Below are 25170 nucleotides of genomic sequence, written 5' to 3' on the forward strand. Positions count from 1 at the left end.
CTTGAAAAGCATGCTGGGAGATTGCCACCGGGGGTGGTGGGAAGAATCTGATGTTTCTTTAGTAATAGGGTTATGGGTGGGATGGCAAGCCGGTGACTACAATCACTGGAGTCTCCTCCAATGAAGCAGAAGTCATCTGAAATCACCTGCAGCTGAATCAGAAAGGACCAAGTTTTCTCTCTCCGCTTCGACTCCCTCTACAAAAACAGAGAGAACTTAGTTCTTACCCACTTCCATGAGAAATAAACACAGCCCCCTTCTCTTGCTTTCTCTCTTTTCTTACCAAAATGACCAGTTTGTCTAGCAGCTTCATTGCTTCCTGCCCCGCTTCCCTTTTTGTCCCTGCCAGTCTGGAAAAAGACCTCCGAGTGAGTGTGCTTGCCTGTGCTGAGGGTAGGGAGTTGGGCTGGGGACAGCTAATACTCTGCTGCTGAGATCCAGAGACAAATGAGTGGGATTGAGACCAGTGTGGCAGGAAGGCCAGAGAAGGAACAAGCTTCCCAGGCTCCTCACTACCAGCCTCAAAGGAGGATCCAGAGTTGCCTCTGATCTGGGATGAGGATTTGTCCTTTAACAGGATTGGGGTGCGGATAGGATGCCAAACCAGGACTTTGGTCATTAGGAGAGTGGGACTCCAGGCCTCAGGATTAAACAGCAGCACCTCCAATGGGATGACCAGGATAGGATATCAAGTCAGAAGTATGAAAATTTAGAATGTTACTTTAGCTTCTCCATTCCCACAGCAGGTCTCTCCACCCATATTCAGCTCTTTCTCTGTACCTATCAGAAAGGCCAGGATATAAATTCTGGTTGGTCATCAGCCTAGAAGCATCTCCTGTGGCTTCAAGCTTTCTAGATTGCATGATTAACTAAAGAGCAATCAGAAATTCGGTCAGAGGCCTCAAATGACCAGGCATTTCTGTATACCACGGATTTTCCACTCATGGTTCAAACAGCTGTCTTGATTGTATCCCAGATCCTCTAAAACTGGCAAGAGGAATCCAGGTAGTTTGTTCCATAATAGGCAGTTCTGACGCCCAGTGGTGATAATGGAGGTCGGGGAGGTGAAGGCAGGCACTGAAGGTCAGGGTAAAGGCTCAGAGTCTTGCGGTTAAGGACTTATTAGGCCCTGGAATCAAACATCCCAACTGCGTAAGGATGCAGCCCACTTCCTCCTATGAAAGTGGCTGTAAGGAGTAAGATTACCCACACAGACTGCAATTACCAAGTGCCAGCACAGAACAAACACTCAAAATGTGTTAACTAGTATTACCATGGGCCTGTAGTCCCCATGACCCCTAACCCATCTCGCGAGATAAGACCACACTCACACCCATTACTCGGCTCACACATTTAATCAGAGGATTTTGGCAGCTGTGTCTTTCCATCCGTGCTCTCCCCTGGAAGTGGCGCGCTGCTCTATCAGAGCAGAAGCAGCATCACTGAACACGAGTTTGAGTCCCACTCGCAGAGGGCACACGCCTCCGGCTGTGGTTCGGTTCACGGCTCTCTGTACGTGGTGCACCAGGCTTCGGGCTTTGGGGGGGGGGTCGGTCATTTCTTCATGCCGTGCCCAGTCCGATCACAGGGCTTCACCGGGGACGTCGGTTTGGCCTGGGCTTTCTGATGAACGAAGCCTCTGAAGGCAAACAGTCTGATTCCGGATTCAAAGCCGTGCACTGCGCCCAGGATGACGGCTGAGCGCCGAGGCCTGTGTCGAGCCCAGAAGGGAAAGCCGGCGACCCTGGCCCATCCCGGCCTGGGTTTAGGAGTTATCGCCCGGGCCCCTCTGGTTACCTGGCGGTGACCCCGGGCGTTCCCGGAGGCCGCGGCGCAGCTCCTCTGCGAAGGTGTCCCTGAAGCGGGCAGCGCGGCGACCTAGGGAACCCGCGGGCCCAGCCGCGAGGGCTCGAAGACGCCGGGCTGCGTCCTGGCCGCGCAGCTGGGCCTGCATCAGCGCGAAGGCCGTGAGCTGCGCCGCACGCCGGATGGGCTTAGACTCGGACAGACGCTCCACCAGCTGCGGGCTGTGAAGCAGGGCTGCCAATAGCCGCCGAAGCACCATCCTCAGAGCGACCCGGAACCCGAAGCACGCCGCTCTCGCTTCCGACGGGCGACAAATAAACACGGACCCGTCTGCGCCCGCGCCGCCCGCTGACGACACTCCTGCGCGGGGATTGGTCGACAGGATGCCTACGTTTTGCTTCCGCTTCGCGCGTTTCCGCTTCCGCCACCGCCACGGCAGTCTCGTTGTGACTGGAGTGGAGGCGTTTTCGTTCACCTCTCTGCACTATGTCCGGCGGCCTTCTGAAGGCGCTGCGCAGCGACTCCTACGTGGAGCTGAGCCAGTACCGGGACCAGCACTTCCGGGTGAGGGAGGCCGGGCCGCGAGAAGGGAAGGCCCAGGGCCAGAACGCTGAGAATCGGCTTGCTCTTTTCTCATTATGTCGTTTTCCGTTCTTTGGTTTACCGAAACGCGAAGTGAGGCCCCAGTGCCTGCTGGGGAACGGAGCTGCAAGGGCGTTTGGCTACCACTGAATTCCTTTATCTCATAGAGCACTTGAGGCTCGCTGCCCCATTCCCTTGCAGCTGCTGCCTTTCCCAGGCCAGTGCAGAGGGATTCCCGTGGGGGTAGTAACGGCGGCTTGCATTTGCACAGGCTTTGCGTCGGGAAAGTGACTTTGTGATATGAGGGGCAGGGGTGTCCTTTGACAACTGGAGTACGGGGAAGGAGGGCGTTTTCCTGAACCACATCCTCTTTATAACTTTAGTTTTAACTTAGCTCAGCCCTGTGGCGCGTGGAACCCTTCCCTCCTTGGTTTCGTAGAACGGTCGTACTAAGTTCTACGCGGTAGCTGGGAGACACAAAGTTGAGCTTTGTCTCCAACCATAAAGAATTCTCACGGTGGGCAGGGAGACTGTCCAGGCTAGGCACTTTTAAGAGTTGTGTCAAGCGCAGAGAACTCGGTTTCAGAAGAGAGGTTTTAGTTTGGTCTATGTCATTGTGTTTTTTATGGGAAAAGGGAAGGCGGCAAATATTTGAGGTGGGCTGCTCAGTCTCAACAAAGGCGGGGATGAGGTGGTGCGACACTGGTCAACCACTGATTATTAGGTAACTTTTATTGATGGCTGTTGCTTAAACCTGTTAAGTCCCAGAGGGAGAGGGAAGACAGTGTCCGCACCCTAAGAGTTTATAATTTTCTAGTAAGGATTGTAAGTGCCGGTAAGTAATCATAATCTAGAGCAGAAATGGTGAGGGGAAAGGGAATCTTGTGAGGATTCAGAAAAGGGAGGCGGCGGGTGAAAGGAAAGGAGGGACACGTTTAGAAGAGGTTCGGCATGGAGGGTACAGCGTTGTTAGCGGGGTGTGGGGAAAAGGAAATTTTGTTTGAGGCCAAAGTGAGGAAGCCTGAAATTCATTCACTAAGGCAGCCATTTTTAAATGCTGCCAAGCAAGGTTTTCACTTCTGTCTCTTACAGTTCTTAAGTTCCACGTTACCATCTTGAATTTCAGGCATCCAGTGAGAGTAAAAGTGTGAAAGGTTTCAACTTGTGAAAGGTTTCAGCTTGTTCTGTTACTCATCTGTTTAGTCGAAGGCTTGTAGCTTTATTTAGATAGTAGTAAGATACTGTCATGAGGAAATTCTAGAGTTCCCTGAATGGAATCCAGGTTAATATACCTTAAGTAAGGACTTACATCACAGTTGTCTTAAACTGTAGGCTGTTTGTTTAGATTACTTACATGTGTGAGAGGAGTGGAAAGAAGAAAAGGAAGGCCTCCTCGGTAATTTCAATAAATCTTTTAACAGCAGTGATATAAGTAAGTTGAATCTACTTTATGTAATGCCTCATTCCAAAGTTCTGAAAACTTGTTTTTAATGTAGAATGACTTTACCCTGTGGACTTTTTAAGAAAGTATGAGATTGAGCATAAGACTGGGTTTGGGGTGGTGGCAGAGACTGGGTTTGGATTCCACCTGCAACTACTGAGTAGCTGTATGACCTTGAACAAGTTACTTAACTGTCAAGTGTAAAATAAGGCAAATAAATTAGGACCTGCTTCATTCACTTCTGAGAATTAAATGCAACTTCTTCCATGGAAGTCTCTGACCTGTGACCCCTTGATTCGCCCTAGAGGAGCATGTACCTATTTCGGTGTATGAAACCTTTTTATATTCGTACTTTAAAAAATGTGTATTTTGGAGCATACCCTTCACATTCTCACTGTGGTCATCACTGTCTCAGAGATGTTACTTATAACTGCATGTGCATATACATTTTTCTTGGGGCTGCATAGTTTTATATTTATCGATGTACCATAATTTATCTCATCATTTTCCTTTTGATGTGATTTCCTTTAGACGGTTTCTTTATCCCTCCATTCTGCGACTGAATGTGATCACGTGAGACCTGTTATGCTGAGCTCTATGCTACAAAGCTTTCAGAGACAAGTAATGCAAAGTCTTGTTGTTGGAGTGAAGGAAACTGGATCAGAATTATGTATGGTGTAGGAAATGAACAAGGGAGGTCTCTTGAAAATGCTCTAGGGGCCTGAGTGTAGATCTGTTCAGCTACTTTCCAAACTGGAATACTACTGTACAGTTGGTGTTAGAGTCTTAACCTGAGAGTCTGAGAGCAGGTCAGTGGATAGGCCTTCTTTTTAGTTATTAGCATTTGTCCTCCCCAGTGTGAAGGTCAGAAGAGAAGGTGAGAGGACACGAACACCTGGTTTCTCTGCAGGCGCGTAAAATACCATATCTAGCCCATGAGGAGCCCCAGGGTTTGTCAGGTGGGTTGGCAGTTATATTCTTGTCTCTGGCTTCATCCTGTCTTCCAAATTAGGAAGACTGTCAAGAACCTAAGTTCTCAGGCGCCTGGGTGGCTCAGTCGGTTAAGTATCTGCCTTCAGCTTAGGTCGTGATCCCAGGGTCCTGGGATTGAGCCCCTGCTCGGCAGGAAGCCTGCTTCTGCCTCTCCCACTCCCCTTTCTGTTCCCTCTCTGGATGTGTCTCTCTCTGTCAAATAGATAAAATCTTAAAAAAAAAAAAAAAAAAACCGGCAAGCTCTTGTTTTTAGTGATTACTACCTTTTCTCCTAAACTCAGAAAAATATCTGAGCATGTAAACCATCTAAGCAGTTGTTTTAAACATTTTCTATTTATTTCTATATTATAGGGGATACCCTATCTCTGAAAATCCATTTATTTTCATTACAAAAAAAGCCTTTCTAGTATATTGGTTCAAGGTCCGGAAGTTAAATTCAAGCAATGGGAGGTGCCAGTGCTGATGATGTGGAGCTGGCAGAGAAGGCAGGCCATTTGCATGGCAGTCCAGCCCAGGAGGAAGGCCACATGCTTGACTCTTCAGTGGTGACTGTGTCCCGAAAGCAGGCTGGACCTGCAGAAGGGCGTCTTCAAATGTGAATGCCTGTCTGTGTCTCTCTTTGGCAAGGGATTTGTGGTAGACTGGGATGATGACAAAAGCTGATTTCCAAATTAGAATTAATGAAAGTTTTTGCCATACTTGGGATACTATTTAAGCAGGACTCTTCTTGGATTGTGTTGCTTAACTTTTTCTCTCTTTGACATTCCAGGGTGACAATGAAGAACAGGAAAAATTACTGAAGAAGAGCTGTACGTTGTATGTTGGAAATCTTTCCTTTTACACAACTGAAGAACAGATCTATGAACTCTTCAGCAAAAGTGGTGACATAAAGAAAATCATTATGGGCCTGGATAAGATGAAGAAGACAGCATGTGGGTTCTGCTTTGTGGAGTATCCTTCCTGTTGTCTGGCATAGCTATTGGGTGAGGGTGGGCCCAAGAGTGGCTAGTTAAAAAAAAAAATGAATGAGGCCATCCACTAATTAGCATCCCTGTACTTTACCTCTACCTCTCCTTCCTTCATCTACCTCTTACCTTCTGCCCAATGTGTCTACACTCCTGCATTGTGAAAGCTGCTGACATTTATATTCTGTTCTGAATATTTATATTCTGTTGATTTTTTAAAGAAATAATCTTTGGAAAATAGATGCTCATGGTGTTTACAGAAGTATAAAGGGTATAGTGAAAATAAAATCTCTGTACTGTTCTAAACCCAGAGAGTTACTGGTCTCTTGGGTAGCTTTCCAGCAGTGATCCTGTGGATGCGTGGTAGCCTACTGCATGCACTGTTTTTTCCCCCACCTTAGAGATTATGTTCATGCACATAGGTCTGCCTCTTTCTTAAGTGGCTGTGTAGTATTTTGTTATGTAGCTGTATATAGCTTGATTTTATATAAAGTCAAAACCAAACTATTGTCTCCTTGGAAATTCAAATATTGGACCTCCTGGATTTTTTGCTTGGGTTTTTTTCTCCTAACATTTTCTTTTTTGGTCATTTTGTTTTATAGTTCTGAGAAGTTTCCAGACCTCATCTAACATATTTTTAAAAAATTTTGTGCCCCAAATTACCAGGGTATTTTTTTTTTCTTTTAGGGGGGTTGTGTTTATGCTGTAAATTTTCCTTAAATATTTGGTGATCCCTGGGTTTCCAGTCATAATTACAGGAAAGAAGGCTAACTTTGTGGGCCCAGGCAGAGCTCTCTCAAGTTGTTGCCTCACCTTTGTTATATGTGGGTTTCCCAAATGCCAGAATGAAAAGAGATTCTATTTTAACTTAATAACATCAAAGACACTGCCCTGTAGGGTTCCTCCAGTTTTTTCAGAACTCTGTTATTCTATTTTTATTTGCCTGGGTTTAAATGCCTTCCTGCTAGCAGGTCATCTTCCCACATACAGACCTTTAATTAAATCCTATTTGCTGTCTCCTTCTTTTTTTTTTTTTTTTTTAAAGATTTTATTTATTTATTTGACAGAGAGAGATCACAAGCAGGCAGAGAGGCAGGCAGAGAGAGAGAGGAGGAAGCAGGCTCCCTGCTGAGTAGAGAGCCCGATGTGGGCCTCGATCCCAGGACCCTGAGATCATGACCTGAGCCGAAGGCAGCGGCTTAACCCACTGAGCCACCCAGGCGCCCATGCTGTCTCCTTCTTTAAGCCCCTTCCTTCATCTTTCTTGAACCTCTAGTTTGCTGATAACCTCTTCTGTTCTTTGGGTGTATGTATCTTTTCTGTCATTTTAATGGGGTCTTGAAAAGGAAATGAGGAATATGCTCACTCTGTCAGCTTGAACTAGAAGCCCTACTTTCAGACCTATTCCAAAATTTTTATTTTGGTGTCTGATTTCTGCAAGCTACTTCCATTCTCCCTTCAGACACAATGGTCAGGAGTGCCCAAATTTTACATTTGCCTCAGGTGGCAATAGCATCAAAGTTCACAGGGTACAGGGAAAACAATTGAGAAGACACAAAGCAAAGAATATCTACCTTGTGGGGAATATTCAGCCCCTGAGTACTGGAATGGTTTTGCATTTGTCTTGTGTGTCCGAGATCTACAATCAAAACAGCAGATGATTACCAAGAGAAGCTGCCATTGCCAATGTTTTTCCTCACTTTGCCCTTTTATCATGTCATTCATTCGCAAAAAGTTACTGAGTGCCCATTATGTGCTAGGCATCATATAGGTGTTGGACACTGGGATTTTAGCAAGTGCTTCCCTGAGCGCAGCTAATGAGCATAATTGCTTATGGACTTTTTTAAAAATATCACCCCATAGATTGAGTGGATCTGATTAAATAGGTTTGGGAGCAACTAACTTGAGTGATAGGATACTGAGTCTTCCCTTCTAAGGAAATGCAATGGCAATTCCATGTGCACTGTAACCTTCTCTTTTTTATTAAGGTTGTTGTATTTGCATTTGGAATTTACAGTTCCAAATTTGGATACTTTTGTTTCCTTGGATAAGTGTGCAGTGTGTGCTCTAAACCTGCACTGAACATATTTATACTTTACAAACCAAAATATGGGGACAATGGGACCAAATAATCATCAGCATGATTTTCCAGGAAATCACGATCAGTAGCCTTGGATAAATCGTAGTGGACTCTGCAAGTGCTCCTGGACCAACCTCTAACAGGGATGTGCAAACCAAGTTACTGTCTCTGAAATCCATCTGGTTAGATTTGTTTTTGTATTCTTTCTTAACAACTCAGTTTCATTTAGATGTGGCTTCCTGTATTTCCAAAAATGTTTGGAGAAATGCTATACAGTGTTCCTTAATGCTTCCAACTTAAGATACTATTCAAGAGCAGATGCGGAAAATGCCATGAGGTACATAAATGGAACTCGTCTGGATGACCGGATCATTCGCACAGACTGGGATGCAGGCTTTAAAGAGGGCAGGCAATATGGCCGTGGGCGATCTGGGGGCCAGGTATGCAGGAAGGGTTCTCTTGGCTCAGTCTTTGCCTGGTAGTCCATTCCTAGTGACAAGGGCTTTGTCAGTTTGTTTGTTCTTTTAGAAAACAATTTTGTGCCTTTAATCTTGCCTTGAAGTGAATATGAAAACTACACATTAGGATTGTTAAATTACATTCTGTACATTTTCACAAGCCACTTACTGGACTTCTGCTGGGGGCTATTTTGCACTTGTGAGGGTCTTAAACAAAAGGAAAATGCACTGAAATAAGTTTTAAGTTTCTGATTATAAAATAGCCTAATTTAAGTACTTATTCTTTGGAATATACTACTATTTAGTGCTGGTGAGTATAAGCATCATGTCTGGTTAAAAAACTAAACAAAAAAACAATCAAAACCAAAAACATATTAGGTAGGGGCACCTGGCTGGCTCATTTGGTAGAGCACATGACTCTTACAAAACCAGTAGGTAATCTTAATTTTGCAAGGCAGTTGAGCTTTATATCCGTTGCTCAAGAAAATGTCACGGCCTGCTTGAATGTTCACATTATGGTACCTGAAAAGGCTAAGCAGTTTGCTTGCTAGTGTGTTTGGGGGAGGTGTATTCCTTACACCAGTCTTCTCTATAATGTAACTTGTATTCTTTTCAATTAAGGTACGAGATGAGTATCGGCAGGACTATGACGCTGGGAGAGGAGGCTATGGAAAACTGGCCCAAAACCAGTGAGTGGTGAGACCCCATCATGAAAACGCACTCTTTGGCCTGTTGAATTTGCCGTGCATTACCCAAGGTCTGCAAACCTGCCCACGTTTACCATGCTTTGATCAAGGTCTCTACTGAGCTGGAACGCTTTTCATGGTTTTCTTTTGAAAACTATTAAAGGACAGAATCCAAAGGAATGCCTTTATTCTGTAGTCTTAGGATCTTGTCCATATGTCAGGTGGCCAGAATGATTTTATGTCACCGTTATCAGAATTTGTGTTCTGTGGCAACAGATTTGTTCTGTCAGCCCAAAACACCACACTTCTTTTTAGGAAGATGGAAAATTTTTAAAAATTGATAATAGATTCATGGTCTTCGTGGGGGCCTTAAAATTTTTCAGTTTGCAGGAAATAAAAAAGTGTAATAAATGGGGTTTTGCTATGTTGTGTAACTTTGAATTAGTGAGATGTTTGACTGGAGTTTGTTTTCTGTCTTGAGTTCTGGTCTCTAAAGCCGAACTTAGAGGAGTCAAGGGAGCTTCCTAGATTACTGATGCAGAAGCAAGCCTTAAAGCACTGCCCTGGGGGATACTACCGGCTTGTATGTTTTATGTATTAAGACTTTATTAGCATTTACTGTACACATTTTCAAAAGATGTGTTCTACTTAAAGATTCATTTTCAGAGCAATCTCAGGAATGGACTGGGTTTAAAAAAAAGAGCTTGAAGATCAAGAGGACACTTACAAAGAACAATCAGAATTGCTCCCCACAGGAAATGTTTCAGCCAGTTTTCATTTGAAGTTTTTTTCCCCCCTAATTGTGCTTGCCGAGTTTCAGAGCCTGGATAGTGACCTGATAGTCTCTATAGTGAAGGGAGTCTGTAAAATTTATTTTGCATTTAAAGGTACAAGGTGATCTCTCTAATATATATGAACTACTGCTCATTAAACTGTTAGTCTAATATGATTTTCCCTTACTTAAGTGAAATTTTTTCATCTAGCAACAGAGTATCTCATAACTTCCACTAGAGTTGTTGAAAGTTGGTGCTGAAGTATCTCAGTGTGAACATCTTTCCCATTACAGTAAGTATAGGTTCTCACATTAAATTCAAGCTGACTATTTGGATTATTAAGAGCTATAACTAGTTGTAAGTGCTTAGGAAAGAACCATCTGCAGATGTTTAATGAGGACATAGCATTTTGAAAATTTCTTTCACACTGTAGTTTGAATTAATATATTTTACAATTTTGTAGTAAAACATAACTCAGATTTCTACAGGCCTTAAAACCACAGGCGTTTGAATTGTCAAACCCAATTATCATTGTCTCTGCCTACATGTCACCTATAAAGAGTGACACTGGAACTCTTACTCTGGAATATTGAGGAGTAAGGTGAATTTGCATGTCTGTTTTGTGATTTGACAGGTACCTAATACGGTAGCCACTAGTGATGCTTAGAGAACCCTGCCATCATTGCAGAAAATTCTGTTGGCAGTGTTACAGAAGGGTAGGCTGGTTAGGGCCTACACTGGTCACTGTTCATAAATGAGCCTTGTCATGACAAGAGCATGCCTTTGAAGTACATGTTATTCAAGAGAACACACATTTATAAAGGTATTTAGTTTATTTTTCAAAAAAATAATTTTGCTAGAAGGTTTGAGTAATTTTACATGATCACAATCTTTAAATAAATTCTTTTTCTGACCAAAAGGTACCATTTAAGTGAACAGCTTATCTAGGCCTGTTTTTGTAACACCCAAATACAATTAGCACTTCTCTGATGATATATTCTCTAGATCTTAATTATCTATAGGCCAGGAGGCAGAGCCTCACACGCAATAAAAGCAGGTGTTTCGTAACTGCTGATTAGTTCGGTTTCTTAACATAATTAAACAGAGCAGGTAGTCAGTATATTCAGTTCACACTATTAACACGCCTGAAGGGTCTGATACACCCAGAGCTCTCCCAGTCAGCACTTCTGATGCAGGGAAGCAGTGAACCAAAACTGCAGGGAAAAAGGGAAGCTCTAGACTAGTGCTGGCTGTGGCCCAGTTAGGGCTGTTGTTCTGTTCCAACTATGAATCCAGCGTGACTGGTGTCACTCATACTCAGTGATAAGTAGAAAATACAGTGCAAAACCAAAAAGTGATTTGGGGTCTTTTGGCAGCAACTGCTGCTTTTCCCTTCCTTATGTTCCCTTTCTTAAGAGAACTCAACTAAAAGTTCAATTAAATCTATATTCATTGCTACAGATTTAATGTAAGGACAAATCACTGGATAGAAAGAACTATAGTAAGTTTGTTGATGGACAGGACTGGGCACAGCTTGAAGGCACATCGTAAGCAGCTTTTAGTTTGTACAAGGCCTGCACTCAACCCCAAAAGCATAAGGGCTGCCCACCTTGTGGGCACCCAAACAATTCAGTGCCAAGCTAGTGACAAAACAATGCCTGCCTCTTCCACCAGCAGTCCAGACTACATTTCAAAAACGTCTTTGTTGCAAGGAAGAATTTATTGCAAACATCAGGACAAAGGCCCTTCTGATACGGGGCTTGGGCTAATAGAGGTTCACACCTAATCATGAGTAGGGGGAAAAAGCAACTGTGTGTGCTTAAACCAAGTTCCACCAACAGAGAAACATTTTGAACCACATTCTTAAAATATCTGACATTTAGGCAAAAGCATGCTGGACAGTGCACCTCAAGGCACCTTATTAAAGTGGAAGTAAAAGGGAAGCTGGCCTTGGACAGTTCACTTTAGTTACCTATGTGCACGCCTGCCTCAGCACCCAGAGGGTGACCATTTCTCAGACTGTAGGAAACGGCAATTCAAGTTTGGGACATGAAGATTCAGGACTCAGTTTTGGTGTCTCTTCTACATACCTGGCTCTGTCAGTGAGGAGGTGAGCTGGAGCTCTGAAGTTTAAGATAGTGGGAGTCCACAGCCTAGTTATACGGGCTACTTTGTGTAACTACCTCCCTGCCCCCCAAAAGTTAGGCAAATATCTTACATGCAGATCTGAAAAAAACCTCACGTTTGGGTAATTACGTTGGAAAACCTCAAGATATCGTCCCTGCTTAAACTGTCCTCTTTGTTAATGATGACATAACCCTAACTGTAGCAGCATAAAGTGCCTCTGATTGCAGTAAGAAATACTGAGCTGGTTTTACAGTAAGTCCAGAGGGCTCTGGAGAGTACTGGGGCTCTTTACAATGTAAACATTGGTGTTGGTGCTTGGAATGTCTGGGAGTGGGAACCCTGCGTGTAAACATGTTCAGACTCTACCCTCGACTGCTGGCAACCTCACCTTCTGGCCAAGTTTAAACTGCATGTTTCAGCTGCTTATTTTCAATAGTCACACCTAAACAGGCATAATGCCAAGTATCTTCTGTCATTTACTTGGTATTCTGTGTAAACTTCTGAGACTCTTACATACACCTTTGTGTTTTTTTCTGCCCCAGTTCAGAAAAGATAATTGGGTAATTTAACATGCATCTTTCCAGATTCCCTTTCAAGTATCACAAAAGGCTAGAATAAAGATGCAAGATCCATTACTTTAATCCCACTGCAGCTAAGCATAACGACAGGGTCACTTCTGCTTTCCCCCAGTAGGCGAGGCTGATAGAAGTGAAAAAAAGACCCCAGCGCTGGAGTCTCAGGGTGGTCAGGAGAGGCCAGATGAGGAGCCCTGCATGCTGCTGAGATGACCAGAGGGAAGAGCAAAACACATTATCTGCTGTGCTCCTCTGCAGTCCAGTCTTGTTACCCTTCCTCTTCTCTCCTCCCTACCCATCTGCAAAAGACCTGGTCAGTCTTTAGTTTTGAAGATTTATATTTTAAACACCTTTGGGGGAAAAAAGGTGTTTGGCAGATCTTAATTTCTTCCATATGGGAGACCACACAAAGATAACAGCTTGTACTCAGAAAGGCTGAATTCTCATGTGTCTGACCACTAGTTTAATGGATATTAACATTTTTAATGGGCCAAAACCAAAAATCCAGAGAATTCAGTGTTCCAGCCAAAGCCTTCATAAGACTTAGGCCTTTTTGTTACAGTTCTTAAAGCCAAGATTGAAATTTCTCATGTCTTAACTGGACATCCAAAGTTGTCTTTTCCTCCCACCTCAATCAACTCCTCCCAAAGTAGGCACTGTGCTTTATATGTGCCTCTCTAAACAGAACACACCAGTCAGGTTTTGGCCACTTCTCACCCTTCAAAAGGAATGCAGTTCACTCAGCAAGACTCACTTGGGAGAGGGAAGTCAGTGAAAGGTGCAGCAGGTAAAAGGACTGGCTTTGTCAAAACCACCACACCTAGCTACTCTTTACACCCCAGGGAACAACTATCATTCTCAGAGTTACGTTGAATTAAAAACATCCTGCACTTTTAGGTTCTGGGATTAAATTTTAAACCTGTATTCAGTTCATGTCTAACTAAGTTTCAAAAGCCGCACCAAATCTACTAGGCTTTTTTTTTTCTTTTTTTTAATACTCTGCACTGCATGCTCTGTCTATATGCATGCGTTTGGATAATAAATATTAAATATGGGAGGGAAACACACGGAATCCATAAAATTAAAAATGAAACCAAACTGAACATTAAAAAATAGTACACGGTAGCTAGAGAAATGAATAGGGCAAAAAAACAAATTTGAGGTAACAATAGTGGCCCAACACCACTGATCTGAAATATCTGTAAAAATTCAACTAAGTGTTTGGAGATTCAAGTAACAAACCATCTGCTTCAACTTGGTCAGACCTCCCAGAGTCCCTGCTGAGTTTCAGTCCATGAGCCGGCACTCACACAGCTCCTTGTAAATCCTCTTCCGCACTCGGGGCATGTCCTCTTGGGAAAACTGGAAAGGCTGCTCTAAGGCGAGGCACTTGCAGTACTGCAAAGGTCGCAGAAACACTTAAGTGGCATGTGGAGCTAGGAAGCAGCCCAGTGTATTTTCCCAGATAAAGACTAATAGAATAGGGTCTAACGCAGCATTTTAAAGTTTGGATGTAAAACACATTGCTTTTAAAACATTTACCTCCAAATTAGAGTCACCTTCCCTGGTAAGTATCTCACTTGGGGACTCCCCTTTGGCCACACAATACTGTAAGAAGCAGAAGCTGATAAAAGAGGCTCCAATTCTTCTAAAGGTGTAATGTGCAGAGATGGCAGCTAGACCTAACATAGTCTTTAAGTGAGAACCTCAGTTTGTTTTCAAACCCAAGACATTCATGAGTCAGAGGAATGAGCCCATCTTTCATGATCCTTGCAGATCTCTAAGCTCATGAATTATATACAATTTCCTTTGTAAATATAATGTTTAACAAAATTTTCAGTAGCACTTAAAGATCACTAAGGAACTCACAGCAGGAGAAAGCAGTTTTTCAATATGGCCCTTATTTAAAATGTAGTTTTTACTCTGGTTAAAGACCACTTGCCAATGGCTAAAAAAAATATAGTTAATTCTGCAAATGCCAAGGGTCTACAATACAGATTGAGGTCAGTCTCCAGTGTGCCTTACTAATAACCTCTGTTAAAAGGTGGATACCTGTTGTTAATTCTTGGCTTTAGAAACTGGTGCTTCTAAAGATAACACATCTGAAAGTGCAGAATCTATAGCTCCCCAGCAACAAAGGAAGGGAAGGAGGAAATACTGTTACCTGTTCCTAGTGCCAGGTACATACCACGGGGGCTCCCATCTGTCTTAAGCCCAACAAATTTTAACTCACACATCCTAAATTCTGGAAAAAGAGATATCTTTACCTGGAGCACAAAGACTCCACAGTCACTGTCATTTTTCTGTTGTGGAATACACTAAAGAGAAAAACAAAATGATCATTAAAATAAAACCCAAATACTTGTCTTCAGATAATTTGTTTTTATGGAAAGATGAGCAAAAGACAAAAATTCATCTCTGTCCAAGACAGCTGGTGTACTGGTATATACCTCTGGTATTTAAAGTATGGGATTTTATGGAAGTACCTAGCCATACCAAAGAGTAAGCAACCAACTGTAATTTACAGAACATTTTGCCTAAATGGGAGAAATAGGAAATCAAAATCCCACTTTAAAACTTCCATTTGGATTACTAGTTCTGCTGTCAGATTACTGACCAAAATAGGATTGTGGATCCAAAAGCGTATGCCTGGACTCTGAATACTTAACGATCCTGCTTAGCAGTCTCCACTTCTGATCTCCTACTACACAAATCTTTACTTTTTCAAAGAAATCATAAAGATAAGCAGGTTTCCAAAAGAACTGGTTATGTACTCTGCCTAAAATGGGAGTATGAAAGATCCTGACTAAATTTAGAGTACCTGGATATTCTAATTGGGTAAATTTAGGAAATTTTTAAGTTCAATTCTGGTTTAAACTAAAAGACTAGGTTATTAAATACATAGTTTTTAATACATAGTTTTTAATATGTTTAATATGTTTTCAATACATGCTTTTAATACATAGCTGAAAGTACTTAGCTTTCAGTACAGTTCAAGGATGAACAAATCTGGTCCTTTTGGGTTTGGCTTAAAGTTTGTTTCAAGACTTTACCTCTTTTAAGATTGTGTTCAGTGATCCAGACAGACCTGAGGTCAAGGGCCTGACTCTGAATAGTTCTGGATGGCCTTTGGGGAAGGTCACACCTATGCTTCAGTTTTCTCACCTATAGAACAATGATGCTCATCCCTTAATGACCAATCTGCCTACCTCACAGGTTGTAAGGATCAGATAAGATCACACAGGCAAAAACACTTTGAAAACAATAAAGCAGTGACCATAAAATGTTAAGACACTGGTATCTGCGACAGCAATGAGAAGACATGCCTGGGCACTCTGCCCCACATATAGCCTGAGTATCTATAGGGCAAACGTAGTGCTGCATTCAGACTGAAACACTCAAGACACTGTCTTCCCCAAATGCCTGGTAAGAAGCCCAGTGCACTTCCTCCCTTAGTGGATCCAAATGGTCTTTTCAGCATTTCTCTGGGTCTATGTGGGTCATCTGGAAATAAGAGGCAAGAGGCAGGCGCCACCAAAAGAAAAAAGTCACATATCTATTTTTTTCTTTTTTCCCCCCAATACAGCAATCATATCATTAGCAGCTGCCCCAAGGATGAAATGAGTAAATTTGTTCCCCACAAGCACTGGGAAACGAAGCCCTAGATGATCAGTACTAAACAGAGGTTTACTCTAAGCTGCCTCTCTGCAGCCTCCAGACTCTCACTGGTTATCTCCATCATCAGTCTTAAAATGCTTCTTAAAGACACCCACCCCTAAGATGATTCCATCCCCCTGACATGCCTGAGTTTTCATTTTTGTCACATACTTACCTTTGTAACAGCAGTCTGCCAACCCTGAAGAAATTCAGGTCTATTTTTTTCTCTGGCTTCAGTCAGCAAATACTTTCTTATATTCTGGTTAAAAAGAAACCACAACACAGATGCTGTGTTCCATCAGTTGTTGAAAAATGGAACCTGCCCACAGCAGATAGAAGCAAAGGAGAAAGCTGTGGCCCCACCACTGGGCAAAGTCTGCATTAGAGTTTAAAGTTTAAATAAGCTGAACTTTATTTCTGACCTTTCACTTCACAGTGACTCAGACCTTCTATACTCAGGTATGCATTTAGGCTGTGGATACCCGTATATGTTTTAATTGGAACTTTTTATAAGATGGTCAGCCTTTTCCAGCAGTAAGCCAACTTGCTGAATGAGAAATTTAAATAAATACTGGCAAGACAAAAAGAAAGTCTTGATTACTGCCAATGCTCAATACAAAGAAGGAGCCCATGGCAGAAATCAATAACTGGAACTAAATGACAAACATTCCCTGCCTTAGATAATCTGTATTTTGAGGGCTGTAGGTAAAGGTATAATGCAGTTTCTAGAAAGTTATATACTGAAACCCATTCTGGATACTAAATACAGTCAAGTCCACTGCGGAAATCTCTACCAGGATGAAGCCTATCAGAGTTTCAAACTTTCCTTGTGCCTTCTACATCCATAGCTCTCTCTGCATCTAAGGTGAAGTCAGACGTTACAGGACTTAAACTAACCCCTCTGAAGATGAAGTATGTTTATACATACAGCTGTGTGTTTATGCACACATGCATGTACACACATGCACACATATTCTACCGCATCATTCTGCAACTTGCCTTTTAAAACACAGTACATCTTGGAGATCTTTCCCAATTTTATCATATACCAGGTTCTTCATACACATGAGAAATTTCTGGATTCTCTGTGCTGTTCCACCAATTTACTTGTCTATTCCTAAGCCAATATAAGTACAGTTTTATTTATTAAAACCGTGTGTTATGGTTTCATATGTAGTAGACCAAGGATTCCTTCCCCATTGTTCATGCTATGAATTCTGCAATATGGATTTTAGGATAAGCTCATCCGGTTTCATTCAAAATCCTCTTGGGAAACTGATTATGACAAATGGGTATATATTAATTTGAGGATAGTTGATCTCTTTCTCATACTGAGTCTTCCTGTCTTTCCATCTGTCCAGAGTTCCTTTAAATATAGAGTTTTCATCTTAAACAACTTCCATAACTTTTGCTAGGGTATACTTCTGGGCAATTTACATCTTTGTTGCTTTTGAAAATGGAATCTTGTTTTTAGCTGAATTTCCTAACTCCTCCTTCTTAGTGAGAGAAAATCAGGGAACCTATTGATTTTTTTCTTGCTTTGCCTCCTACCATCCTGTTGAACTCCTGTTAGTTGAGCTCTTGTATTTTGCCAGCTGATTCTCTTGATTATAACTCATTCTGCATGAGTTATTTTGAAGCTACATGCCCATTACAGCTCTAAGAGAAACAAAACGATTTCTGTCCACATACAAAATGTAGCTTTATGGGAAGGCAGGAAAATATTTGACAAAATCTAAATAGGGCATGTATCTCAGAGGGGGGATCCAGATCACAGATAGCTACCTCTACTTCCCCCCAATCTGGGGGGGAGTAGTCCTTTTCTCTCCAAACATTTTTGAAAGTCTGTATGACAGAAACTGATGCTCTATCAGACTGACTTCTGCTGTTCTAAGATACTGTTTGATCACAAGATGAATGAGAAAATAAAAGCAGTATATTAACTTACCTCTACACAAAACTTAAAATGAATGCCTTGGGAATCATAAAATGAAATAATTCGATTAGAGAGTGTCACGGTAATGAGAGACCAGTGGACTTCCAGGTGAATAGGAATCAACAGAAGACTCTTTTTAAACAAATCCACCTGATTAAAAAGAAAAAAGGAAGAAAAAGAAATGCAGCCATCACCACAGACTATTCAAAAGAACAATGGCAGCAGCTTCCATTTACTGACTTTTGACCTGCCCATGGCCATAAAAGCAGAAAGTGGTGAAGCCAAAATTTGAACCCAGGTTGGAATCTAAAGGCCCATGCTTGTAACTGCTGAGCCATAATAGACAATAAGAAAACTGAAGATCTAGAAAGCACCACTTCACATTTAACCTGACACACCTGTGCATACACCTTTTCAAGTAGTTAACCTTGCTTAGCCTCTTACTTTTATATGCTTAATTTTCTTTTTTACTTTGACTCAATTCTTACTTAGAAAGGAATGATGGTATTAGAAAACAGCAGACTATAAGCCTTCTTTATTTATAGACTCCATATCATAGTTACGATCATGGGCTTGGAAGTTAAGTCTGGTTAATTACACCTCCTCCACCTACTGGCAAGGTGACTTTGGCAATTTTTGTAGCTTCTTTGTTCCTTGATTTCTTCAACTATAAATTATAGATAACAATATCTACCTTATGAAGCTGTTGAGAGTGATAATACATGTAAGATGTGTAAAACTGCTTTCACACATTACAATGTAGCCAGTGACTCTTTTTTTTTTTTTTTTTTTAGCCAGTGACTCTTAACTATCACCATTATCACTACCCTCAGGTCTCCCAGATATTAAAATTGAGAAAAATAGCCTTAATGATTATTTACACATCCTTTACAATCTAGAAATATTTACTCTTCCATTTAAAACCCCAGTTGTGGACTGGTTGATAAAGTAGTAGGTGCTCAATAAACACCTGTAAAAAAGTGAATGAGTTTCTTTTTTCAGATATTTTTTGAGAGGTGGGTTTTTTTTTTTTAATTGATTCCGTGGTTTAAAACAATCACAAGGCTATTTTCAACTACATCAGATTCTTACAAGGTATTTCTCAAGCCTTCCTTGCTTTCTGATATTCAGGTAATGTCCTGCCTCTAGATGAATCCTCTACTAGTCAACATGATCTTGGAGCAAAGCACTTTAGCAGTTCTACTTTTCCAATTTTTGCATCCATTAACCTGAGAAGTGGGGTGGACAGAATGAAATACAAGGACAGCTGGTCCTTCCCAATGCATAAATTATGAATATCTCAAACAAGGACTCACATCTAAAATACAATATTAAATGAGATCAAATTTTATATTCTTCTCAAAAGGAAACTTTTTTAATTTAAAAATTTTTGAAATAAATACAGAAAAAAATACACTTCAGTGTGTATCTTTCCAGATTATTTTTCTTTTTAATGTTTTGTCACACCTTTTTTTTTTTTTTTTTCCTCTCAGAGATTCTGAGAGAGAGCATACTCAAGAACATGAGTAGGGTGAGAGGCAGAGAGAGGGGGAGAATCTCAAGCAAACTCTGTGCCAAGCGCAGAGCCCAGTGCAGGGTTCAATCTCACGACCCAGAGATCATGACCTGAACTAAAACCAGGAGTCGTACACTTAAATGACTAAACCACCCAGGCACTTGCCCCCAACACACACTTTGTACATACAATTAAGAATGATACGTGTGGAAGATTATACTATTGATCCCAATTTGTTGTCCTCACTGTAAAAGGAGTACAAAGAAACTTCACTGTCCCTCCCAGGTGAAGAATATAGTCCTATCATGTGATCTGCTTTATTAACCCATGCTCTGTAAACAGAAGCAAACTTACGCCATGATCAAGCTGAAACTTGAGCCATCATGTGGCCCTGAGACTGTTAATGTCTCAAGATTGGTGCTGTTCCATCACTCTCGGTTCCATTTAAGGAATAAAGATGAAAAAGCATAGGAACCTCTCCTTAGATGCAGGAAAAGCATTTGATAAAACTCAACATCCATTTAGGATTAAAAACTCTCAGCAAACTACGAATAGGAGCAAAATTTACTTAACCTGATAAAGAATAGCTACAAAAAATCCCACATGGGTATCCGGGTGGCTCAGTCAGTTGAGTCTCTGACTCTTGGTTTCCGCTCAGGTCATTATCTCATAGGTCATGGGACTGAGCCCTGCTCTGGGCTCTGCACTCAGTGGGGGATTCTCGCCCTCTGCCCCTTCTCCCACTCATGTGTGCTCTCTAAAATAAATAAATGAATCTTAAAAACAACAGAAACAGCAACCCTCTGATTGACATCATAAATAGTAGGGAAAGACTGAATGCTTTTCTCCTAAGATTGAGAACAAGGCAAAGACATTCTAACAGAAGTCCCAGCCAGTGCAATGAGGCAAGAAAAAATAGCATACAGTTTAGAATGGAAGAAATAAAACACTACTTACAGACATGATTATGCAAATCTGACAATCTACAAAAAAGCTCCTAGAGGAGGAGTGCCTGGGTGGCTCAGATGGCTAACTGGCTGACTCCTGATTTCAGCTCAGGTCATGATCCTGTGGTTGTGGGACAAAGCCCTGCATTGGGCTCTGTCCTCAGCAGAGTCCGGCTTGAGAATCGCTCTTTCTCCTTCTCTGCCTCTCCCCCAACATGTACACATGCTCTCTCTCTCACGCATTCACTCCAAAATAAATAAATAAATCTTTAAAAAAAGCAAAAAAGATCCTAGAACCAGTGACTCCAGTAAGGTCAATGGCCATGAGGTCAATTCACACCAAACAACTGGAAGGTAACATTTAAAAAATTTCAGAAGTTTCAGAAATATGAAATCCTTAGGGTTTTTTAAAAATATTTTATTTATTTATTTAACAGAGATCACAAGTAGGCAGAGAGGTAGGAAGACAGAGGGGGAAGCAGGCTCCCCACTGAGCAGAGAGCCCGACGTGGGGCTTGACCCCAGAACTCTGAGACCATGACCTGAGCTGAAGGCAGAGGCTCAACCGACTGAGCCACCAGAGAATGAGAGAGAGACAGCACAAGAGGGGAGAGATCAGAGGGAGAAGCAGACTCCTCACCAAGTAGGGAGCCTGATGTGGAACTTGATCCTGGGATTCCAGGATCATGACCCAAGCCAAACACAGTTGCCTAACCAACTGAGCCACCCAGGCACACCAGGGTTGTGTTTTTTAAAAATATGTGCAAGACCGGCATACTAAGAATTACAAAATACTGCTGAGAAAAATGAGCCAAAATGAAAGGAACATATACCACATACATGGACTGGAAGACTTAATATTGCTAAAATGTCTATTCTCCCCAAACGAACATATAAACACAATCCTAATCAAAATCCAACAGATTTTCTTTAAAAAACAGACTGACAAGCTAATTCTAAAATTTGTATGAAAATGCAAAAGACCTAGAATTCCCAAAAAAGTCTGGAAAAAGGATAAATCTAGCCATCTTACACTGATTTCAAGATGTACTATAAGATACAGTAATCAAAACTGTGGTATTATTAACATTAAGAACAAAGGTCAATGGAAATGAGCATAAAGTGCAAAAACAGACCCATACATATGTGGTCAGTTGACTTTCTACAATGGTGTCAACACAATTAAACTAGGAAAGAGAAGTCTTTTTAAGCAAATGACATTGGAACAACGAGATACCCATATGGAGAAATCCTCAAAATTAAAGATTTTTACCAAAACACATGGTTAAAATAAGTAGAAAAGCCACAGATTGAAATCACAAAACCTAGACCTGACAAAGGATTTATATCCACAACAGTAACAACCCTTTCTTTACCACAAATCTTTTCATTTGTATCACCCACCCATTTTTCTATTTAATTGGTGAAGTCTTTGTCTTATCCATTTATATAAATTCTTTATGCATTAAGAAAATTAGTTCTGTGACATTAATGGCAATTTTCCCCACAGTCTGTCTTTTTTTTTTTTTTTTAAGATTTTATTTATTTATTGCCAGAGAGAGACAGTGAGAGAGGGAACACAAGCAGGGGGAATGGAAGAGGGAGAAGCAGGCTTCCTGCTGAGCAGGGAGCTCAATATGGGGCTCGATCCCAGGACCCTGGGATCATGACCCGAGCTGAAGGCAGTCGCTTAAGAACGGAGCCACCCAGGTACCCCTCCCAGTTTGTCTTTTTACAGTTGCTCTTTTTTTTTTTTTTTTTTTTTTTGAGAGAGAGCTAGAGTGTTCTCATGCTGGGGAGGCGGGAGGGTGCAGGAAATGACAAGGGAGAGAACCTTAAGCAAGCTCCACTCCCAGCACAGAGCCTGACCACAGGACTTGATCTCACAATGCTGAGATCATGACCTGAGCTGAAATCAAGAGTGGGATGCTTAATCAACTGAGCCACCCAGGTGTCCCCTACACTGCTCCTGTTTTAAATAGTTATTTTTCTTGTTATGTAACTGAATTAATTCATATTTCTTTTGTAAACTTTTAAGTTGTACAGAGAACAGACTTAGCTACCCTGAGATTATTTTTAGCAAGTTCTTGTAAGGACTTTCTTAGTACTTTTCTTAGTACTTTCATGGTTTTATTTATTTTTGTTGCATTCAAATCCTTGGTCATTCTGTAATTTATCTTCATATAATCTAATTTAATGAGTACTTAATTCTTCTATTTTTCATTTTTTCTTTAGTGATAAAGGCATTTATGGCCATTAACTTCCTTCTCAAACCAGCCTTCATTGTGTTCCACAGTGCTTGGTAAGATGTGTTTCCCCTTTCCATCCCTTTTTAGACAATTGGTATATAATTTCTTTTAAAAATTTTTAGATCCAAGTGTTTCATATGCAGTTATATGCATATCGGTAAAATTTTCAGACTGTTAGATTTTTTTGGCCACCTTTACTTATTTTTTACTGAACTGTGATCAAAGAATAACATAGGTAATAATTTTCTATGTGGCCAAATAAATGCATGATCAGTTTTTACAAAATCTAGTATAGAGTTATTAAACTGAATGGTAGTACTGGCTGTATTATTATTTTATGATTTTGTTTTATGTCAGCCTGCTCTATCCAACTACAAGAAGTCTCCTGCTATCACTATTTTATCAAGATCTCCTTCTGTAATTTTGTGAGATTTCTATATATTGAAATCTTATCACATAATTTACTTCTTACCTTAATATCTACCTCATCTGCTCCTAATACTGCCATTCCTCCTTTTTGGCTACCACTTTATCTCGGTTTACATTTGTCTAGTACGTCTTTAACTGTCTCTTTGTTTTCAACCTTTCTTGTTCATTTTACATTTATTTGTCATATATAGCATATACAGATACACCTCAGAGATATTGTGGGTTCAGTTCCAGACCACTGAAATTAAGTGAGTCAAAGGATTTTGGTTTCCCAGTACACATAAAACTTATTTATACAAACTGTAGTCAATTAAGTACACAGCATAAAATAAACATACCTTAATTAAAAAACAATAAACATACCTTAAACAATAAACATACCTTAATTTAAAAATACTGCTAAAAATGCCAGCCATCATCAATGCTAACTCACTCTCAGTGAGCCGTAATCTTTTTGCTGAGGAGGGTCTTGCCTCAATGTTGATAGCTCCTGACTGATCAAGAAGGTAGTGTACTGAAGATTGGGTGGCTGTGGCAATTTCTTAAAATCGGATAACAATGAAGTTTACAACATCGATAGACTCTTCCTTTCACAAACAATTCCTCTGTAGCATATAATACTACTTGACAGCATTTACCCACAGAACTTCTTTATCAATCAGGTTTATGTAATACTGTAAATCCTTTGTTGTCATTTCAGCAATTGTCACAGCATCTTCACCAAAAATAGATTTCATCTCAAGAAACCATTTTCTTTGCTCATCTATAAGAAGCAATTCCTCAGGGCACCTGGGTGGCTCAGTTGATTAAGTGTCTGCCTTCGGCTCAGGTCACATAGGATCAAGTCCCGCATTGGGCTCCCTGCTCAGTGGTGTATCTGCCGCCCCCCACCCCGCCCTGCTTATGTTCACTCTCTTTCAAATAAAATCTTTTTAAAAATTAAAATTTTAAAAAAAAAATCCTCAACTGTTCAAGTTTTGTCATGAGATTCCAGCAATTCAGTCATATCTTCGGGCTCCATTTTTTATTTTTATTTTTTAAGAGTTTATTTGAGAGAAAGAGAGAGTGCAAGTCAGGGAAGGGGCAGAGGCAGAGAGTCTCAAAACAGACTGCGCTGAGCACAGAGGCAGATGCGGGGCTCAGTCGCATGACCCTGAGACCATGACCTGGGCCGAAATCAAGAGCTGGATGCTTTACCGACTGCAGCACCCAGTGCCCCATTCAGGCTCCACTTCTAATTCTAGTTCCCTTACTATTTCCCACATATCTGTGGTCAGTTCTTCCCCTAATATCTTGAACCCCTCAGAATAGTCCAAGAGAGCTGGAATAAACATGCTCCAAATTCCTGTTTATGTTTCTATTTTGACCTCTTCCCATGAATCACAAATGTTAACGGCATCTAGAATGATGAATCCTTTCTGGATTTTCTATTAACTATGACCAGATCCAACCAAGGAATCTATGGCAGGTATAGTCTTATGAATTGTATTTCTTAAATAATATGACTTGAAAGTTGAAATTACTCCTCAGTCCATGGGCTGCAGAATGGAGTTTATGCAGGCATGAATACAACATTAACCTTGTTAGACATCTCCATCAGAACCCTAAGGTAATCAGATGTGTTGTCAATGAGCAGTCTTACTTTGAAAGACATCTTTCTGAGCAACAGTTCTCAACAGTGGGCTTAAAATATTCAGTAAACTGTGTTGTAAATGGATGTGCTGTCAGCAAGGATTTGTTTTTCCTTTTATAGAACACAGAGAGTGGATTTAGCATAATTCTTAAAGGCCCTGGGATTTTCAGAATGGTCAATGAGCACTGGCTTCAACTTCAAGTCAACAACTGCATTAGCCCCTCCTTAACAAAAGAGCCAGCCTGTCCTTTGAGCCAAGTATTCTGACTTCTCTTCCTTTTTTTTTTTTTTAAAGATTTTATTTATTTATTTGACAG

At 41.2% G+C, this 25170-nt stretch overlaps 3 protein-coding genes across 10 annotated transcripts in view; 1 reads left to right on the plus strand and 2 right to left on the minus strand.

Moving 5' to 3' along the window:
• Nucleotides 1-1339: 1339 nt before the first annotated feature.
• Nucleotides 1340-2146, minus strand: NCBP2AS2 (NCBP2 antisense 2 (head to head)). Its single transcript, XM_044252085.1, has one exon. It carries the CDS (start codon nt 2063-2065, stop codon nt 1766-1768), a length of 300 nt encoding a protein of 99 aa, XP_044108020.1. The 5' UTR covers nt 2066-2146; the 3' UTR covers nt 1340-1765.
• Nucleotides 2147-2212: 66 nt separating this feature from the next.
• Nucleotides 2213-25170, plus strand: part of NCBP2 (nuclear cap binding protein subunit 2) — a 32652-nt gene continuing 9694 nt past the window's right edge. Inside the window, exons 1-5 of one of the 5 annotated variants that reach the window (XM_044252079.1) lie at nt 2213-2370; nt 5592-5773; nt 8169-8307; nt 8947-9014; nt 22778-22844. In XM_044252079.1, the coding sequence (XP_044108014.1) occupies nt 2293-2370; nt 5592-5773; nt 8169-8307; nt 8947-9014; nt 22778-22802 (492 nt within the window). In that variant the 5' untranslated portion in view covers nt 2213-2292 and the 3' untranslated portion in view covers nt 22803-22844. Of the gene's footprint in view, nt 2371-4648; nt 4789-5403; nt 5428-5591; nt 5774-8168; nt 8308-8946; nt 9427-22777; nt 22845-25170 lie in introns of those variants that run through there. The other 4 variants (XM_044252083.1, XM_044252084.1, XM_044252082.1 and 1 more) reach the window with 4 other exon arrangements.
• Nucleotides 10599-25170, minus strand: part of SENP5 (SUMO specific peptidase 5) — a 61778-nt gene continuing 47206 nt past the window's right edge. For 2 of the 4 annotated variants that reach the window (XM_044252076.1, XM_044252075.1), the window contains exons 7-9: nt 18092-18229; nt 16319-16402; nt 13918-14804 (exon numbers count right to left, since the gene is read on the minus strand). In XM_044252076.1, the coding sequence (XP_044108011.1) occupies nt 14604-14804; nt 16319-16402; nt 18092-18229 (423 nt within the window). In that variant the 3' untranslated portion in view covers nt 13918-14603. Of the gene's footprint in view, nt 13885-13917; nt 14805-14834; nt 15991-16318; nt 16403-18091; nt 18230-25170 lie in introns of those variants that run through there. The other 2 variants (XM_044252077.1, XM_044252078.1) reach the window with 2 other exon arrangements.

This window comes from Neovison vison, chromosome 6 (assembly GCF_020171115.1).
Source record: "Neovison vison isolate M4711 chromosome 6, ASM_NN_V1, whole genome shotgun sequence".
Taxonomy (NCBI): domain Eukaryota; kingdom Metazoa; phylum Chordata; class Mammalia; order Carnivora; family Mustelidae; genus Neogale; species Neogale vison.